The sequence below is a fragment of the Solanum lycopersicum genome, chromosome 4 (assembly GCF_036512215.1).
Source record: "Solanum lycopersicum chromosome 4, SLM_r2.1".
NCBI classification, from domain to species: Eukaryota; Viridiplantae; Streptophyta; class Magnoliopsida; order Solanales; family Solanaceae; genus Solanum; species Solanum lycopersicum.
The window spans coordinates 19,815,191-19,834,388 of NC_090803.1; the positions used below are offsets into that span (position 1 = coordinate 19,815,191).

The window sequence follows — 19,198 nt, forward strand, 5'->3', positions numbered from 1 at the left end:
TCAATTAACTTCTCAATGACTCTTTTTAGGGTCCAACAATTCTCTGTGCTATGACCTGGAGCGTTGGCGTGATACTCGCATATAACAGTCGGATCAAAACCTCTTGCATTTGTATTGACAACGTATGGATTGACTGGTTCAACCAGTCTCAGTTGTATCAATTTCCGTAACAAACTCGTATACGATTCCCCAATTGGGGTTAAAAAATTTTTTTGACCTTGTTCTCTCGTATAGTTTGCCCGGGGACGTGGATTATATGGCGCCTGGAAATTTTGTTGTTGTGGGCGAGAAACTTGTGGGGCAGGCCCCCGCCATTGTTGGCGCAAAGGAGGCCGGACATATGCCTTAGTATTGAGAACTGCATATTGGGACGGGTAAAAATGCCGAGGAGAATTATATTGTTCTGGTTGGACTTGACAATAAGGATTGTTCATGCCTATTTGAACACCTCTTGATCCAGATGCCGCCATGGACCCTTCCTCCTTCTTTTTTCAATTGGTTAAATTACCGGAATCACTTTGTATTGCTTGTGTAGTAGCTCTAATGGCTGCTTGACTCACAATCTTACCCGACTTTATGCCATTCTCTACTATTTCTCCGATCTTAATCACTTCGGCGAAAGGCTTGCCCATTGCGGTGAAAAGATAATGAAAGTAGTCAGGTTCTTGAGCCTGGATAAAAACATCAATTAACTCATAGTCTTTTATCGGCGGTTTGACTCTAACCGCCTTCTCCCTCCATCTTATGGCATATTCGCTAAAACTTTCTGATGGCTTTTTTTTCATATTAGCTAGGGAATTGCGATCAGGAATAATATCAATATTGTATTGAAATTGTTGGACAAAATCTTGTGTCATATCATCCCAAACGTGCCAATGAGAAATGTCCGGATCGATAAACCATTCTGATGCTACGCCCGTTAAACTCTCTCCAAAGTAAGCCATAAGAAGTTCTTCGTTTCCTCCGGCTCCTCTCAACTGATTACAAAATTTTCTCAAATGAGCCACTGGATCGCCATGACCATTATATTTATCAAATTTTGGAGTTTTGAACCCTAGAGGCAAGTGAACATCTAGAAACATGCACAAGTCCTTAAATGAGACACTTTTGTGTCCTCCCAGACCTTGCATATTCGTTATGTTTTGTTCCAAACTCCTCATTTTTCTTGCATTTTCTTCATGTTCCTTATTCTTAATGTTTTTCTCAACTTCAACGGGAGAACTGTATTGGTGGTGGTAAGAGTTAGGAACATTGAAAGTTAATTTAGGGGCATGACCTTGGCTGTATTGATCTTTGAGTATAGGGTCATCATTGGATTGTTTTACCAGTGTCGGTTGAGGAATTGTATTAGTTTGGACAGTAGGCATGAAAAGTGGATTATTCATCATTTATGGTTTTAATGGGCTTACTGAGAAAGTTCCGGCAGTATTAGATGTGTTAATGTAGGGTCCAAATCCAGATGGATAAACCGGGTCACTTGTTGAGACTTGGATGGGGAATGGCATATTCACATTCAAATATTCTCAAATTGAAGGCGGAGGAGCTTGCCCATTCATCCAAGCTTCGTACATTTCAGTCATCTGTTGTCTTAACATTTTCACCTCTTCTATAGGTACCGATTCTTGCGCAACCATTTGGGTTTGTGCGTCGTCATTTTCCGACTTTGTTCCGTCTTTATGTGTCATTTTTTCTTTCCCTTTTGATCTTGTGTTGTATTGATGAGATTCCAGCTCTCCTCACAAACCAACCACCTTTTAAACTCTCTAAATTCTCATATATATATAAAAAACATGTGTTAGGATTCAACATATTGAGGATATTAAATTCACGTTGTATGTTATGCACATAGATTTTCATATGTCTATAATGTGTTTTGGAAGACTTTTATGTTTCATCTCGGCTTTGGATGACTTGCTTATGTCATTTGGTCCCATACTTTACTTACTTGAATAATTTGAATGCATTTTGATCGAACCTATTAAAGGTTGCCTACGTATCATGTTTGAACATGAATCAGATCATTACGTAGTTCATGTGGATAAATTTCTTTCAAAAGAAAAATATGACATTTGTTTAACTTGAAACTACCATTCAAATCAAAATAACCAAAATAAAACATCAAAGTACTTATTAAAAAAACTGACGAACTAAAAAGAGGGAAAAATAATAATAATAAAAAATTCATCTCCGACATTTCTTGATCATCAATTGCCCCCTAGGCTAGAGTAGATCTTGAACAAAGCTTTCGGCAGATGTGGAGCTAATGCACGCGCCTCTCGACCCAGGCTCTCATCACTTCGATGGAGATGACCACTATAAACATAAATCAAGCTCTCTGTCAACTGAAGCACTTGTCCTTTCGCCTCCTCCATATTCTCGTGACAATTCTGCAACCATTCTTCAGTAGTGATAACTGTATCACTCAGATGCTCTTCATGTGCTTGAAGCTGTTCAATTTGGTTATGAAATTCTTCACGCTCTTCCATCCATTGATTTCTTTCGGTCGCCACTTTTGCTTGGTACAATGTGAAACGGTTTGCGATGTCCCTTTCTCGTCCCATAGAGGCTTTTAATTGATTTTGTAACCTAGCTTGCGCATGTATTAAGAGGCTCTTTTCTTTCTTATATTCTTCCTCCTGTTGCTCCATAGCACCTGTGACAATGCCCAAATCTTCATGTAGGGTTCGAATAGTAGATAGATGCTTCTTTTCAACCCTTTTTTCAATCAAAGTAACTCTTTCCTCGAATATTGCATTACGTCGAGCCAACTCTTCTTTAACATTTTTTAGGTCATTGCTTAGGATATATAAAGTAGACCTATAATTTCTTTCCACCTCGAGTCGGGCCTGCTTGATTTTTACTTCAATTTCCTCTTCTCGATCTATGATTTCTCGCGCAGATCCTTCGGGCATTATTTTGAGAGGAGTTTGATCAAAGAACCAATGGAGGTATAAGGGGTCAACTTCTTCTTCAACATGATCATCAACCATAGCTTTCGAACTTAAAGTTCGACTACCACCCCAAATCTTTTGAGCTTCTGATTCTCAATCTCGATCTTCAAATGCTACTTCCCACACAAAATTCCTTGTATCCTCGGCTTTAGGTAAAATTTGTTTTCCAAGTTGGCGTAGAACTCGGAGGGGTATGTATGGTTGGAACCCACGAAGACCTGTCAGAACGAAGAATGGACGATAGGAAGACATAACAATTACCTCACTAGCAGGAAACCAATGATAGTTCCATGTAATTTTAGATGCCGTCAGTTTAAGAAGATAATGTATCCATGCTTTGACACCTTTTCGAAATTTGTCTCCTAATTCTTTCATATCCTTTCTGGGTGGCTCAAAATATAATTCGTCCAATCAGATTTGAAATCCGTCGCAAAACGATGGTGATATATGTGCTCTAAAAATCACATTTGCAATAAAATGCTACAACCTCCAAAAAAATCTCCCCCCTCTCTACATTTAGTCAAAGCACGATAAATATCAGCCAACATCATCGGCAATATAGTGGATTTTCTTTTCTTTATCATAACAGTGACTATCCCTGACAGACGAATATCAATTTTTTTTATCCTTCCTTGGAAAAATCATAGCTCCCAAGAATGCTACCATGAATGCTTCTTGTCTATGTTTTTCCCAAGTAGGGAGGTGTTGTCCATTTTTAAGTTGTTTCCCATAGCTTGAATATCCTTCCTTCTTTTCATATCATGAGTACAAGAATTCCAAAGAAACCAACCCATTATCAAAACACTCACATTCCTTATGAGTATGGATGATGTGCATCTGTTCTAAAAATTTACCTCTGCTGACGCTCTTAGGGGCTATCAGTATTTTAGTTCGAAGATCTTGGCCTAAACCTGTGAAATCACCCAATTCTTCTAATGTAGGCGTCAACTCAAAATCACTAAATCGAAACACATTATTTGTGAAATCCCAAAATGGAATCAAAGCCTCGATCAAACCTATGTCAGGACTAACTCTCATGATATCTGTAAGGAAACCAAGATGTTTGAATATCTTAATCCGCCTAAATTCATGCATATCGTTCCACCAATCCATTAGTAATTGTGGGGTTTTATCTGTGATCATAAACTTTGGGGGATCATTGACCATTTCGACTAGTTCATCCCTTAGTCTTTTATCACATCTCATAGTTCTCATGATTACCTGGTTGAGAAAAAAATCGGAATTTTTAAAATCAACTTTAATTGTGAAAATTTTTTATAATTCGAAATTATTTATTGGAGTAGTTAAAAAAATAAAAATAATTCGGAATGTCTGAAGTGATCATTCATTTAGGTTGTTTTGAAAAGAATGAACAATTTTGAAAAAAAAAAAAAGAAAAATAAAAGATATATGTACAATTTAAAAGACATATATACATATATTATTAATATTATTATATTTATTATTTATGTATTATTTTAATAAAAGTAAAAAATAAAATTGAGAATTAGGTGTGTATGTATATATATGTGTATTAATTTATTTATTTTGAATCATTGGTTGAAAATGGGTAGAAAATAGATATTTATTTCTTTAGTCGATTATCCTAAAGCCGGACAACATTTTGTTACAGTCTTCACATGATACAACAAGTAGCACAAAAATGCACATGATGATCTCACAAATAGATATCTGTCTTAGTCAAATTGGGCCCCTATGCTAAATTCCGCTAAGTTACATCCACACAATGCAAATAAATCGGAACATAGTAAGGATTTCATGTATGAAAGTTTCAATTCTACTAAGGTAAGATATCTAGACTGGCTGTAAAACGAGCGGACAACTCGAGTGAGGGAGTAGCAACGTACCCGTAGCAGCGCTTTCTGACTTTGTGCATGGGGGCTCCCTATCCTAAAATGGTGTGACTACATATCCTTCACCATGGACCGAAGATCCACTGGCTATCTTGACAGAAGTGTGTTGCATAGTTGCAATTCTCATCATATTTTTATTGAAGACTCAAAATGGTTTGGGAGAGAAGCAATTCAAATATTATTAAAACATTAAATAAATAAACAATTAGCATATTAAGTTAAAATAAATACAATATCCAAAAATCGTAAATATATAAGTCATAGTCATACATAAATTAATATTTAAAGCTCGAATTCTAGTTAATCCCCAGCGGAGTCGCCATCTGTCACACCCCTTATTTTTCTCTCAATTTTTTTATTTTTTGATTTTTTTTATTTGTTTCAAAAGAAAAAGTGTTTTTCCAATTAAAGTGGCATTTTAAAAAGGGATAATTATTATACAGAGTCGCCACTTGGAATTGAGTTTTGGTGTTCCAAGTCACCTTATTTGAATCCTTAATCAAAAGGAAATTTGAATCTATTTTATTGGTCTGCGAACTAGAAATTCGGATAAGGAATTCTGTTGACCGAGGGGAAGGTGTTTAGGCACCCCTCGAGTCCCGTGGTTCCAGCACGGTCGCTTTATTGACTTTAGTATGACTTAACTTAATTTTTGGACATTATATTATTTAACTTAATAATAAAAATATTTCTTTTTTTACTTTATTCACTCATTTATTTTAAACCTTTTAAAAATCTTCTTATTTATTTTAAATCTATTGAATTTTTTATTTTTTTTTGTGTGTGTCCATTAATTCAAAATTTGAAACATTTATATTTATTTATATATTTATTATTTATTATTTATTTATTTATTTTGCTTTTACATTTTTTACATATATTTTTTATGTTATTATGGGGATGAATTTATATAGGTATTTTATAGTTAGAAAAAATTTAAAGTTCGAGTTAATTTAGGATTTTCTATTTATTTATTTTTAATTTAAAAATAGAAAAATAAAATTTTACGAGATTTGAAATTAGTTTTAAAATCACAAAAATTCTAAATAGATTAGGACTATGTTTATATCTGATCAAGTTTTCTTTTTCCTATCACAGGCAGCTGGCAAAAATACATCGGTAGGGGAGCGTTCCGCCTTAGAGAGAAGCCTCCGTGCGAGCGGTGGTGGACGAATTTTTAAGAAAGGTTTTAATTTTTTTTAATGCACGTAACAATTTTAACATTCTGACTCTTTTTTTTTACGTTTTTTTCTATTTTTTTTTATTATTATTATCTTTTCTACGTTTTTTTTTGTTTTTTTTTCTCTACACGTTTTGTTTGATTTGAAATTTTATATTTTTTTGTTTGTTTTCTGTAAAATTTGTTTCTCTTATTTATTTTTTTTAATATTATTTTATCATTATTTTTATTTTTATTTTTATCATTATTTTAAAGATTTTGTCTTCTTCTCCTCTTTTTTTTTTCTAAAAAATTTTTATTACTCTTTTTTTGACGTTCTTTTTTTTTTCATTCATTATTTTTTTTTAATTTATTGTTTTATATTTCTTTTTCGTTCTGCTTCTTTCTTTTTCTTCTTCTTTTTTTAATTTGAATATTATTTTTTATTTTTTTAGATTTTATATATTTGTTTTTTGTTTTGTTTTGTTTTCTGTAATTCTATTTCTCTCTCTTTTTTTTTTCTTTTTTTCACGTTTCTTTTCTCTTTTTTTTTTAATTTTCTGTTACCTTTTTTTTTGTAAAAAAAATCTGTTATTTTTCTTTTCTTTTTTTTTCGTTTTTTTTTTATGTTTTAGGCTTTCTTGTTTTTATTTTTTATTTTTTATTCTTTTGTTCTCTTTATTCAATTTCTTAAAAACAATAATTATAATTATTAATAGTAATTATCATTATTTTATCATGAATCTCTAGATGAAATTACAATTCTACTTAGATAAAAAAATTACTAATTATTTATATATCCTAATCTAACAAGTTTATAAATTTTATTTTTATTTATTTTTTAGTGAATAATTAGGCTCCAGAAAAACATTAGCTATTAAATATCACAAAATAAATTCTAATATAAATTGCATCAAAAAAAAGATAACAGACACTAATAATAATGCAAAAAAAATGTATGATACATCTTTTATTATATATTATTTTTGTTAGCAAGAAATATTTTTTTTTCTTTTTTTCATTTTTTTTCAGATCGAGAGAAAAATAAATAAATAAATCTTAACATGCATCACATATTGATATATAATAATAACGTACGATTCAAAGAACTTCATATTATTAGATTAAAATTTTCATATAACATTACATTTAAATAATGCGATAGTTTAGAATTACCTCGCTGCAAATATGGATATCACGAAAAATAACTTCTATGATCTACTGATTTGAGCCACGAATTTGGAACCACGACAAAAAATCTCTAACTCTGACCTAATTCTCAAAAGAATGACTTACTTTCTTCTCTTTGTGTTGGCTCTATATATTTCTCTCTGTATATCTCTCTTTTCCTCTCTGTATTTCTCTATATCTGTGTATTTGTCTATATCTCCTTTCTTCTCAACTGAACGTGTTTTTATAATAATTTTGGCTGAGAGTTTGGTGCTAATTTGATAGTAATAGAGTTGGATAAGGATTTAATTTGAAATATTGTTGAAGGGATTGAGGCTGAGATAAGGATGGATATAAAATAAATAAATGATAATAATAGAAAATTAAAAAAAAAAGTGAAATGAACGTCCAAAGAGAGAGAGAGAAGAAAAAGAAAAAAAAATAAATGGGATGAGATCTTTTAGTAAAATAAGTTAGGAAGTTGGGAATAATTAGGATAAGGGGAAGGTAATTTGAATATTTAGGACTCCCCTTTTTTTCTTCTTCTACCATTATTTTTAAACTAATTAAAAGTTGAAGATTTAAAACAAATATCATAAATTCATAATTTTTATCATTAAAGTAATTTACACAATTTATTTATTTTTTATTTATTTTAAATTTAACCCTTTTTAAAAATTGGTGTTTAACTCTTTATATTTTGATAAAAAATTAGGTGTTCATAGGAAGAATATAAGGTTAATCTTACCCATCAAAGAAAAACTTAGTACAAATTATACACTCGAACATATTAAAGTAGTACTAATTCATCTCAAATCTCGTTTATCATACGATAAAATAATTTTCTTTTTCTTCTCCTTTCCAACAAAAAGAATAAAAAATTAGAAGTAATTTCCTTACCATAGAAAATACCATCAATATAAATTTCTTAAGCTTGTTATCTACAGTATTCAAATTAGCAAACCAGAAAAAAAAAACACAAAGGACTATTCGAGTCCACAGAATCTACTGCGTGTCCTTAAGAAATTTAATCCCATCAAGTATCCGAGGTTACAGATAAATTCCTCCCCAGAGAAAACTGATTAACCATTAAAGAAGTAACGGTACCTCAAACTTCAATAATTTCAACGAACTCAAAATGACAGCAACGAATCACACATACAGACACGATCGATCGATTTTGTTTTGTAAGAAATGTATGCAAAAGAAGAGAACAATTCAAATATAAAAAAATGAGAGACAATCTCTCTATTTATAGCCAACAAAGGATAAAGGTTACACTCTCAGGAAAGAAGACAATCTTGCAGAAACATCACAACACTCTGAAAAAAGCACAACCTTTCAAATGGTTACAACACTTTTAGAAAGGACACAACCTTTCACAAAGATCAGAACCCTCCGACAAAGTGGCAACCCTTCAGGAGAGTCACAACCTTTCATTTCCTATTCATACCTTTAAAACCCAAAACTGATAACTATTGATAACTGAATTTGCTACGAGTATCTCAATCACTTAGTGTTGTTGCAAATGTTTAACAACCATATGTTATGGTGTGCTTGAATTTATATTTTATGTTATGCTTGCTTAATCTACATTTTTATTTGAAGTCTTTATCAATCCTTGTTTTTTTGTACAAAGATTTAATTGGATTGGTCTACAGGGCATAAATTTTTTAAATATTTTTATTCTATTTTCTTTTTTTTGGTTTTCCTTAAAGTTTTGAGTCTTCTTAGTGTTGTTGCAAATGTTTAAGTACCATATGCTATGGTGTGCTTGAATTTAAATTTTATGTTATGTTTGCTTAACCTACATTGTTATTTGAAGTCTTTATTATGAATTAATCTATCACTTTTCGTTGATGTTGGTTTAAACTTTTAAATATTTTAATCAATCCGTCCACATTTGATATGTGTAAAAGTTGATTAAGTAATAAATGGGTCGGATAAAATACCAGTTTATTCATATTTTATCTATATTTTCATGACTAAATAGTACTTTACTTAAGAATTCAATATGGAGAAATATTGGATATGCTTCATTTAATTTTATTATATGTTAAAAAGAAAAATAAAATCAAAATCCTATAACTTTTCAATATAAAATAAATTTATATAATAACAAGATGAAAATATTTTTAATTTCAAAATAAATGAATATTTACATTTTAGGACTAAAACATACTTAATGCACTTTAAGCAATATCAATACTAATACATGAATTGCTTATTTTACACTATTATTGATTATCCAATATAAATTAAATAAATAAATAAAATATAATTATAATTAACAAAAGAAAGATACATTTGAATTATATATTTTTGAAGGGTCAAAGACTTCATCTTTTCAATTATAGAGAACAATAATTAGTTATATAGAATAACATGAAAAGAAAAAGAAGTTACACTAGTTTTATAATATCATGAATTTTGAGTGAATAAAAGTTAGAAACTCAACTCATTTGGCTAATTCATATTTTATTCATATTTTACCTATACTTTACTCATATTTTACCCATATGAAAAATTACTTATTCAATTCATTGAAATATGGGCGGGTCACAAAAATATTAGTCTTATATTAGTCTGGTATGAAATTTAAAAAAATAAAAAGATTTTTGAATCTTGTGATCTTAAATTAAAATATGTGAAATGTCTTTTAGTTTCATAATTTTAAACATGTACACGTGTAAAGTTGGAATTGAAGAATTGCTAAAAAAAAATAATTATTTATTAGTTGAGGTGAAAAGTATGACAAACACATTAATTAGTTTATAATATTGGATATCGCCTTCTCTCTCTCAATTGTCAAAAACTAAAAGCTTGCCCATCGAATTATTTGATTATAATTATAAACTTCAGATAGAGCTAATTTTTTTATTAATGGGAACCTTCGTAATCCAGATAAAAATTAGATGTTCCAAATAGAATAGAAATTAAAAAAAAAAACTAAAATAAATTGTTTCATAAATCATATTAGAAAAAACAAATGATTTTCTAAAACCCATTAACAGATTTCATTTCACAATTTAGAAGCACTTACACCATGCATATTAATTAACGGTCTTAAAAACTAACACGTGACAAACTATGATTACCTGTAAAAATCGAATAGAAAAAATGAAATTAGAACCAAATAATTTTGTTTAGTATTATATCTGATGCATTTTTTCATAATCAAAATCAAGTAAAAATTAAAAAAATGTACGTAAAATCGAATGCAGACACGAAGGAGGTTGAAGCTAACCCTTCAATAATAGATTTGACTGAACCTAGCCGTTTTGGTTCAAACTCTATATTTATATTAAAGAATGGGGAACTTTTACATCTAGTCACTCAAAAATAGTTAATAATTGTTATAGATATACTTTGATAATTACAATTCGTAGCTACATGTTATAGAGAGGAGAGAGACGAGCGAGGCGAGCGAGGCTAGAAGAGAGAGGAGAGAGGTGAATTGTATATGTATATTGATTAGATAATTGTATATTATACACATGTATTTGTATATATGACAAGTGAGATTGGGAGAGGGAGGAGAGAGGCGAGCGAGATTGGAAGAGGGAGGAGAAAGGCAAGCGAGAGAGGGCAGAGAGTGGGAGAGAGGTGAATTGTATATGTGTAGCAGTTAAATAATTGTATATTATGCATATGTATTTGTATACAAGCGAGATTAGGAGAGAGGGAGAGAGAGAGAGAGAGAGAGACAGACAAGCGAGATTGGGAGAGGAAGAAGAGAGGCGAGCGAGAGAGGATGGAGAGTGAGAGAGGTGAATTCATTGACTATATCTAAATTATTTATTTAAAACATAAAAATAATTCATAAATTTCAAATCTCATCTCCGCCTCAGAATTTCTTTGTTATATCAATACTAGCATTGCATGATCAGTACTATTAATCATCTAACTTCTTTAATTTGTATGAATATTCCTCCTCCAGGAAGAATTATACCAAACATTAGGATTTACATCAAAGCAAATTAAAGAAATATATATTTTGCCGGCAACATATATGCTTTATGTAATATAATAATTTAAAATTACAATAAGCATGTTAGACCAAGTTATGGTATACTTAATTTCCATTGGTGGAGAAATCAATGTAAGGATAAATCTATTTAAACACAAGTAATTAATAATTAAACTCAATTTGTTAACAAAAAGAGAAAGAAATAGAAGATACATATAGCTAGCTACCTATGAGTTCAATTTTGAGAATTGAATTGCTAACCACATTCATAATCATAATTTTAATCATAGGGTGCTTTAATTGTTTTGTGAGAAGTGAATTTCCAGAGTCAAAATTATTGGACCATACATGCAATGGTGAAATGTACGACAAAAATGGCCCATTTGGAGATAGTTTAGCTTATGTTCTTATAGAATTAAGTAATGAGACACCAAAAGAAGGTTATGATTATTACATAACATCTCCTTATCCTAATGCTTTAGCATATGGTCATGCTACTTGTAGTTCAAATGTAGAATATTCAGATTGTGATACTTGTGTAAGGCTTGCAAAAGATTATTTGATAACTACCTGTGATGGTAGTATTGGAGGTCAAGTCGAATTTGTTGATTGTTCGATGAGGTACGAACAATATTCCTTCACCTAATAAACTAGAGTCAATGTATCTTTTGTTGTTACGATTCATTGAGATTCAGTCCTCGTTCTATGATCTTTTTTATCTCTTTCATTGTTCTTCTTTTGTAGTTATTGTTTTAGTGTTGTAATAATGGTGTTCTTGAGTTTGATATCCTTAATTTGATTTTGTAATGTTAATTTAAGTTGAAATGTTTTCCATTTATTTTTAAGGATTCATCTCCTGAATTATATTATTATTATTTATTATAAAAAAATTACAGTTTGCCTTCAACTTACGCAAAGCACAATCGATGTGCATCTTCAATACGGGATCAACAATATTTGTCCATATAATGGTCCTAACCAGCGAGTTTTTAGTTGCGAAATAACCATTGATACCATTCCAAAGACTCATTATCAAAATAGAATGAAGAAGCCAAGGACAATTTATGCTCCCATAAAATATTATGGAAGGCGAAATACTTCTTTGCCTGAAGAACCCAGACTTCTGGGTTATCACCACTAAATCACAGCACAGAAATTGAATTCGAGTTCTTGTATCCATTTCCAAGAAAAAGAATTATGAGTAGGGGGGTCAAATGGGTGGATTGGGCTGAAATTTGAAAATATTAAAATGGGTTGAGATAGAAGTTGAATTGGGTCGTGACCCGCCCAAGTTTATTTTGGGCTAAAAACCGGGTTGAGTCTTGACCCACCCAATTTAACCCGAATAATCTTTCATTATTTAACATATTGATATTTAACTTTTATAATTTCAATTTAAATTTTTGCTGGAATTTTTTTTAAAAAAAAGTAATAAAAAATGGATAGATAAACCTAAAAAATGCTAAATAGATAACAATTTATACCTTAAATATAGAAACATATGTTAGTAAAAAGTTTTAAAACAAGTTGAAATTGGAGATTGAATTGGCTCAATTGAGGATTCTCTTTAAATGGATTATACTTGAGCCTTAAATTATCTTGAGCCCAACCTTCTGAACGAGTTGGACATGTTATCTATGTTTGATTTCACTTTTGACACCCCAAATTATGAGGCACTGGAATACTATCAGGAAGCTATTCAATCACGCACGGGGTAATATTACTAACTCATCCTCACCCTTAGTACTTGGATGAACACTCGGACCGCAACATCCCAAGCCTAGCACACACAGTGTTCAACGAGATATTACATGGGGAAACTAACCACTTTAGAGATATTGAAACTATAGTTGATGATGCTAAGCTCTAAGTATTGAAAGGGACAAGAGTACAGTGACTTGACCGAGTTAATTTGGAATCCTGAGTGAGAATAATTCTATCAAAAGGGTAGTGGTATAGGAATTACACATATTGAAGAAAATACATATCCTCTCTTCTTCTCGAGAGTTTATGATTTTCATTTCCATTCTTATCTTTATACTTGCTCTCATTGTAAAATTCAATAGTTTATCACAATTACGATTATAAAACTGTAATCACAATTCAATGCTCTTATTAATATAATAATGAGGAATTCGGACTGTTACAAGCTTACAGCATTTATCTCTATTATGTCAACAGGAGCTTGTATGCATTATGGTGCTAAATTGGTAATAAGTAGATCTTTGCTAGTTTAAAAGATACACCTGAAGATGGCAAATATTGACGGACTGAGGTGTACTTAAGCAAATAGATAATAGCTATAACTTCCTAAAGAGTTGACCCATGCCCATGACAATTATTTAAAAAACTTAAAAATAAACAATATGCATAGGTAAAATATCTAAATCTAAATTCACAATTAAAAATCATTTAAGATCTAAATTTTGAATGATTAAACCATTCATTATTCAAAATTTGAATGTGTATAATTTATTCATTCAGAAACATAATAAATACACAATTAAAGTAATCTATTAAACAGTAGGAAAAAATAAACCAAAGTAAAATAAAATCAATTTTTAATTAAACAGTAGGAAAAAAAGAATAAAATAAAACCACTTTTTAATGTAAAAAAGCTAAACATTCATGTTTTGAGTAGTGAAAATAGGTTGTAGTTATGGTGATAATGATTGGTGACCAATAATGATAGTAGATGTAGTTGATGTATGTAGATGATGTGCAATGGTGAAGAGGGTCAAATCGATAGAAATCAACGACAGTGGTGGTATTGGCTGATAGTGAGAGTGGTGATGATAGTTGGTATGGTAGCGACTGAGAGTAATGGTTAACAACAATGATTACCAATGATAGTTGTGATGACCCAGGTGATTGGTGGTAGATGACAATGGTGGGGGATGATTGTTGTGAATAAAGTGAGGGTAAATAATCAAATAAGTAGTAAAAAGAAGCACTTGACCTAAAGTCAGTCTGAACTTCCATGAAGTAGAAACCAAAATGAATCCTAAACAGATGGTAGAATGGGATAAGTAACATGCAAAATTAAGGAAGGAAATGACACAGATTGGAACGGATAATCATTCAGAAAAAAAATGATTTTTCAGCTTCACAGAAGTAGAAAAACATGATGGTTCACCGTTTTGGAGCATTCACATCTTCTATGGGGATGATGTTTAGAAGCAGCCAATTATTCAGAAAAAAAAGAAGATGATTTTAGCTTAAATCACATATAAAATGTGAAATACAGCATCAAACCTGCATCTTAGAATTTGCCAAATGCACTCAAATTCTCATGTTGCAGAGGGAAGCAAACCATATTTTGAGGGTCTAGCAGGGGCAAGAAAAGTCTATCATAAAACAGGAATCTAAAAGCAAAAGCAGATGTACACATAAACATGAATAGGTAAACTTTGGGTGGAGCTTTGCATTTGAGCTCCAATCCAAAAAATGGCAACATAATATAATAATAGTAGTAAGAATCAAACCAAAAATAGAATCGATTGATCACATTGCAGTCATATAATAAAAGTTTAAAATCCAAAACATTAGAAATATCACTTCAAAATTCTCAGCGCACAAGTTCAAAAACCATAACGAGACAGAAATAAAAAGAAATTAACGGTAAGATTTCTGGAACCTAGAACGGGCACCACGACCACCAAACTTCTTAGGCTCACATCGTCTAGGATCAGCAACAAGCAAAGTCCTATCATATCGCACAAGTATATCCTTAATCTCCTTCTTCGACTGCTCATCAACATACTTCTGGTAAAATGCAACAAGTGCTTTCGCTATTGACTGACGAATTGCATAGATTTGTGACGTGTGACCTCCACCTTTCACACGGATCCTCATGTCTACACCAGCAAAACGATGTCGTCCTAAAAGCAAAATAGGTTCATAAGCCTTGTACCTCAGAATCTCTGGCTGAACTAGCTCGATAGGTACACCGTTGATCTTGATCAAACCTTTACCGCGTTTGCAGTGGGTTACTGCTACAGCTGTCTTCTTCCTCCCGAAGCATTGAACAGATTCCGCTGTTGCTGCCGCCGCCTCCATCTTCTTCTGCTCCAATTTTTTGCTTCTACTGAAATGGGGAAAATTTAACCCTAACTCTGCAGATTTTTAAGGGGAAGAAATTAGGGCTTCCACATGGGCTTTAACATGTGTTGGGTTTGTGGGCCGAATTCCAAAATCATAAGAAAAAGATTTTTTCACAAATAGTCAATACAATAAACTTGATTATGTTCAATAGCTATAATTTTAAAAAGGGAAAATTACATAAATATACTAAAATAAAAAAATATTTACCATTTATAGCAATAATATCTTTTTTTCACTTGATCACTTTTAATTCATTTTTAATACAAGTTTAATACATATTACAAATAACAATTTATTATTCATATATAATACAAATTTTAATAATGGATAATACATTTATCGCACATTTTAATACACTTATAATACAATATGTCAAATTTTTAACAAACAAACATAATATATTTCAAAAAACAATTATAATTCATATATATCATACATAATTCACTTTTAATTCATATTGTAGATTTGACATAGCATTGTTATAAATGGTAATAAATAAAAAGTATTGCTAAAATCAGTAATTATTTATTAAAATATACTAATTTATGTAATTTTTCCTTTTAAAAATATTTACGGATTGTAGCTACAGTTCAAATTATCTCGTTTTTATAATTCATGATTTTTTTGTATAATTCATGAATTTGTTAGAAACGTATTATATTTCCTCTGAAATAATAACTATCAATTTATAGTAATGTATAATATCAAATTTGAATCGTATTATAACTATCTTTTACACTTATACAATTTTAATACAACTTTAAGTACATATTTTCATAGCTTCGCCTCTCCTTTTTCGAAATCACCACCACGAGATCACATATTGTTTATGTTTAATAATACAATTTTGATACAACTTTAATACAATTTTCAGAATTTCACCAATATACAACTTTAATACAAATTTATATAAAATAGTTATTAAAGCTAAAATTATATGTGTGTAATAAAAATAAAAGTAACACTGAAGAACATAATTAATCAAATATTATGTATATAAAATTTCCTTGAAAAAAATATTGTTGGGATTTGGCTCCCCTCCATTATTTTTTTTCTTCTTTTTCGTTAAAATTTAATATTTAAAGATTAAGATTAAATTGCATTAACAAATATCATATAACCGTAATTAGGTGAATAAGTTTGAAAAAAGTTCTCTTGAAATTTAGTAATAATAATTTTCTTTCTCAAATTTTGGTATCCATATATTAATATCATTAATTATATTTTATATGTTATATTTAAATATTAAAATTATGGAAAATGAACTTAACAACGCTTTTGTTTAGCCTATAAACGGTAGTCTTATGAAATATTTGCCTTTAATTTTAAATCAATGTTTTCTTTATTAAAAAAAATTTTAAAAAAACTTTTTGTGGATATTTTCACATTTTGTAATATTAATGCGTTCTTTTTATCCCCCATTCTTATTAATATATATTTTTATAACAGTGTAATTCCTTTTTTTAAAAAAAAAATCTGACATAATATTTTAGAAATAAAGTTTCTAGCTTAGACAGTGATAATGTACAATATTAATATCTGAATACAAATATAAAATGAAATAATGAGTTCAAGATTTGTAAGAAATATATTTTCTTATCAAAGTTAAGAAATTATTTGTTAAAAACTTATCCATTTAATTATGACTATGATATTGATTAATATAATATAATATAATATTGATCTTTAAAATTAAATAAAATACACATCTCTACATTTATATCTAAACTAGTAAATTTAGCCGTGCTATAAAATTTTTTATTTTTATTTAATTTTCAAAATCCAAATAGATTAGTTAATAATTTTTATTATTTAGCTTTGTAATTTCAACTCAATTCATGAATTAATTTTATCAAAAAATAAATACATGTACGGTCAAATACCTATACTCTTTTTTGGTTGAATAGTATCTATTCTTTTATGTTAGTTATAATATATAATAAAGAATTTATGACTTCATTATCCATTTAAATGAGTACTCAAAATTAAATATGGTTAATTTTGATGTTTTGTTAAAAATTTAAAGTGAGATTTTTAGTGTTTCAAATTTTTTAAAAAATATCAAAAGAATTAAAATAGTAATAAATTAAAAAATAGACTTAAAAATATGAAAAATTATTCGTAATAGATAAGCTACCTATAATTTGAAGACTAAAAACGTACTTCAATATATATATATATATATATATATATATATATATATATATATTAATTCTTTGGAAGGAAATGGGTGATACATGATTTTGTCACGACCCAAATCAGGCCGCGACTGACACCCACACTTACCCTCCTATGTGAGCTAACCAACCAATCTAAACCTTAACATTTCAATATAATATCAACAGAAAGTAATGCGGAAGACTTAAACTCATTAATAAAAACCAATTCAATAACTTCTAAAAACTCAAAAACTATTATTATCCCCAAAATCTAGAAGTCATCATCACAAGAACATCTACTTCAAATTACTAAATCTAAGAGTATCTAAGAAGCTAAAATACATAAACAGCTAGTCCATGCTGGAACTTCAAGGCATCAAGACATGAAGAGGAGGATCCAGTCCAAGCTAGAAGCATTAGCTCACCCTGATATCCGGAGTAATGAAGACTGGCTAGAGTTGCGGTTGAGTTGAAGACGACGGTACGTTTGCTGCACTCCACAATTTACAAGAAAACAAATACAAGTAGGGGTCAGTACAAACACAAGTACTGAGTAGGTGTCATCGGCCAACTCAAAATAGAAAACAGTATATATCAGATAACATCATAAAATCAACTAATATCCTTAGCATGCAGCATTTACAATTACCATAACCCTTGGTTACAACACCAAGCACATCAATGAGGACTCACGCTTCCTCATCATACTCATTTGGGAATTATGTTCATTAAATTGAGTATATTAACATATTTCAAGATTCATTCTCTTTACTAATCTTGGTGCCGGAACGTGAAACTCCGATCCTCATATACTATCCTGGTACCGAAACGTGGCACCCGATCCATATACTATCCTGGTGTCGGAACGTGACACTCCGATCCTCATATACTATCCTGGTACCGGAACGTGGCACCCGATCCATATACTATCCTGGTGTCGGAACGTGATACTCCGATCCTCATATACTATCCTGGTACCGGAACGTGGCACCCGATCCCCTAATCTCACTACTTTCGTTCATCAAGCCTTCTTTTATACCAAGGCATCATCATTAACAAAGTAGATTAGGGTTTTTCAAGATTTAGGATTCAATAGCTTCATCATGCTTATTTTATCACAATTATATAATCACATTCATGCAAGCATACAATTAAGCATATAGAAGGGTATACAACACTACCCAATACATATCATTCGCTATTAAGAGTTTACTACGAATAGTATAAAAACCATAACCTACCTCCACCGAAGATTAGTGATCAAGCCAGCAAATTCCCCAAAGCTTTGTGTTTTCCTCTTCTCGTTCGATCCTCTCTCTCTCTTTGTTCTTTCTATTTTCTTTATTCAAACCCTCTTTCTTTTACCCTAATTAGCATATAATTAAGAATAAAAGATGGCAATAATAATCCACTAATTTACTCAAGGTTACCTCTTTTAACCCCTAAGTAATTAGACTTATTAACATTAACCCACTAACTTTATAATTAAAGCAGGAATAGTCAAAAAAGTCCCTTAAAACATTAAAGAAATCCGACTCCGCCTGGGATTACGCAGCCTGTGACGGCCCGTCGTGCCTACAACGGTCCGTTCTGCTGCTCCGTCACAGAGTTCAGAGACTCAATTCCCTTAAGGAGTCTGTGACGGTCCATCACGCTTGTGACGGTCCGTCCTGCCATTCCGTTACGAAGTTCAGAGAGTCGATTTCAGTACCCATTTTTCAGAATTTCTAAGTGTTTTGAAACGAGACCCCCTCGACGGTCCGTCATGCCCAGGACGGTCCGTCGTGGGATCCGTCGTCTCAGCCAGTTTT

General features: G+C 30.8%; 2 protein-coding genes across 2 annotated transcripts; both read right to left on the reverse strand.

The window, feature by feature from the left end:
* Nucleotides 1–491: 491 nt before the first annotated feature.
* Nucleotides 492–1,385, reverse strand: LOC138347981 (uncharacterized). The gene has a single exon (XM_069296587.1). It carries the CDS (start codon nucleotides 1,383–1,385, stop codon nucleotides 492–494), a length of 894 nt encoding a protein of 297 aa, XP_069152688.1.
* A 13,218-nt stretch (nucleotides 1,386–14,603) lies between these two features.
* On the reverse strand, nucleotides 14,604–15,350 carry LOC101264114 (small ribosomal subunit protein uS9). The gene has a single exon (XM_004237216.5). The coding sequence runs from the start codon at nucleotides 15,181–15,183 to the stop codon at nucleotides 14,740–14,742; it is 444 nt and encodes a 147-aa protein (XP_004237264.1). The 5' UTR covers nucleotides 15,184–15,350; the 3' UTR covers nucleotides 14,604–14,739.
* Between the last annotated feature and the right edge of the window lie 3,848 nt (nucleotides 15,351–19,198).